This window comes from Sinocyclocheilus anshuiensis, unplaced genomic scaffold, assembly GCF_001515605.1.
Source record: "Sinocyclocheilus anshuiensis isolate Anshui unplaced genomic scaffold, SAMN03320099.WGS_v1.1 scaffold942, whole genome shotgun sequence".
Taxonomy (NCBI): domain Eukaryota; kingdom Metazoa; phylum Chordata; class Actinopteri; order Cypriniformes; family Cyprinidae; genus Sinocyclocheilus; species Sinocyclocheilus anshuiensis.
Window position 1 is genome coordinate 1982 of NW_015536531.1, and position 2778 is coordinate 4759.

The 2778-nt window shown below is 35.2% G+C and overlaps 1 protein-coding gene across 1 annotated transcript in view; it reads left to right on the top strand.

Annotated features, from left to right (window-relative positions):
• Nucleotides 1–6: 6 nt before the first annotated feature.
• Nucleotides 7–2778, top strand: part of LOC107694925 (usherin-like) — a gene marked incomplete at its 5' end in the record, with an annotated part of 173335 nt that continues 170563 nt past the window's right edge. Inside the window, 2 exons of the mRNA XM_016494643.1 lie at nucleotides 7–148; nucleotides 1173–1303. Coding sequence (XP_016350129.1) covers nucleotides 7–148; nucleotides 1173–1303 — 273 coding nt within the window. The remainder of the gene's footprint in view (nucleotides 149–1172; nucleotides 1304–2778) is intronic.

The window sequence follows — 2778 nt, forward strand, 5'->3', positions numbered from 1 at the left end:
GTGTAGCAGCTTCGCGGCTTGCCCTCGGGGGTCCGGCAGCGGAACGAGTTGAGCGGCGGCGGCACGCAGTGCTGCGAGTTCCTGTTCCGTCTCTCCTTGACGGGTGGCGAGGTGCTCAACTATTTGTTGCTGGCGGATGCTAACCTCGGTGAGCCGCTGGAGGATTTCGTCCAGTGTGTGTGTATATATATATACGTACGTGTGTGTGTGTACATACATATACATATATATACGTACGTGTGTGTGTATACATACACATATATATATATACACACACGTACGTGTGTGTTTATACATACATATATATATATATATATATATATATATATATATATATATATGTATGTATAAACACACACGTACGTGTGTGTATATATATATATGTGTATGTATACACACACACGTACGTATATATATGTATATGTATGTACACACACACACGTACGTATATATATATACACACACACACGTACGTGTATACATATATATATATATATATACACACTTACGTATATATATATATATATATATATATATATACACACACGTACATATATATATAGTTTCTCACACTATCCAGCATATAGAGTCAGTCCTGTAGGGTTGGTATTCAGATGGTATAATCCCTGTATCAGTTTTATATATCTGAAGCCTGAAGAAACATCTTGCTGCTCTACATGAGGTCAACCAGACTTACAACCTCTTCAATCCACTGGAGATTTAAAGATAGATTAAGTGGAATCTTTTTAATCTAAGCAGTCTGTATTTGAGTGGGTTTGTAGTCACAGTCCTCAACATATTAATGAACTTATATTGAAGAGGGATATCACTTCAAAGGTGTTTTTGTATGTCTGATTTTAGGTAAGATGGCGGAAGGTTTTACTAAGAACAGTTCTAGGGGATTTTTATTTTTTTTGGTTAGGATAAAGTCTTTAGAGGGTAGATCTGCTCAGGCACTGTGGGACCAGGCACCACTCAATGTTTTGTTCTCACAGGCATTACACACTCATACACTTCCACACTTCCACACTTCACCATTTGCTCTTACATTCTTATACATGTAATTTTTGCTGTGTTCATGCATTTTGACATGCTTTATAATGTTTTCTGTACAGTATTTTGTCGATTAAAACAGTCGATTAATATGCAACATGCATTGACTGTCTCTCTAGGCCTGCAGCTGAGTTTCCGGACACACGTCGAGGAGGGACTATTGCTGTTTGCGGTTTCCCCTGGGGAACAGGAAGAGTATGTCGCTCTGCAAATACGCAACGGCCGTCCATACTTCCTCTTTGACCCTCAGGTACATCATGGTCATGAATCGCTTTGTGTTTGTTTATGCTACAAAAAGGCTTCAAACCTTCAAATGTAATAGATCCCAACCTCTACATCAGGCATGTATTATATATCAGTACCGTATTATTTATCGGCTGACATTAGCGATTTCATTTAACGATATCAGTCGATATTGAATATTTAATAGTGCATGCTCATGTTCACGTTTTATATTTAGATTACATTTTCAGTCAATGTTTAAAGACTCTAAAAATGTATTATCACTGATAAATGTAGTCTTTTTTCATACTGCACAGTACATTGTAGTGTTGTGATACGTTGTAGCATTTACAATGACTGATTTTAGTTTTTAATGTTTAATTTAAATTTAATATTGACATTTATTTTTTGGTATTAATTAGGGATTGACTGTACCAAACTTCAATATGATACTGATTCTTTCTGTTACAATTTTAACAATACTGAAACAAATTCTAGTAATTTCTTAAATGGGTATTTAAAAAAAAGAAAGAAAGAAAGAAAAAAGATCATCACATCTACATGATAAATACTGGCCATTATTAACAAATTTATTACAAAGCAAAAATGAACACAATAAAATAAAAAATGTTTGTACCAATAGGTGTAAAAACAAAAATCCCCTATTGTGATTAAGTAATAATAAAATGAGTATGTTTATTTTATGCCATTTTCTTCATGTCAAGCTTCTCACAGTCACTTGACACAGCTCGGCTAAATATGTCAATGGTGTTTGGGCACAATCATTAAACAAAATACTGAAAACATTTTAAAGTGATGCAGAAACCCACATTTTATTGTAATTTTAATATTGATATTTTTTAAAGGCATTGATACCAAATAAGTTGTTTTTTGTGGAAACTTATACTTTTTTACTGCTATAAGTAGCTTGTGAGTATCAATATATCAATACTGCATTATTGATGTACCCATCCCTAGTAATAACATAAAAAATAATGAACAACTTATCGTATGGGCCAGAATTTTTATATCTACCTGCTTTAGACAGAAATTTGTGCATTTTGATGGATGAACTATCAAGTTCTTCTGTTCAAAAAACTTCAGCTAAAAGAGTGTTTGAGACCAATTAACTTGTTGCCCGCAGACATTGGGTGGGAATAGCAATAGCATGCTAATTATGCACACTGCAGCACTAGCATGCAGGGTTGAGACTATTGCTCTGATGATGAAAGCATTCATGAAAGATGATTTCACATTAGTGTCCAGGAGACCACCGAGAAACTCTCCCCACCAATAAGTGCCATTGCTGAATATTGCGCGTTTTGCATTCGTAAACACATTTTGTCGGGGTAGTTTGATAATTATAACTAAAAGTGGTGTCATGCCCAATTAATGTCCCCTGATAGCATGCCCATTAGTTCCCCCATTAACGAATTCAACAATTCTAATGGGATTAGCACCATGGGATGCTAATTGAGCGTGACACAGGGAACTGGTATGCTT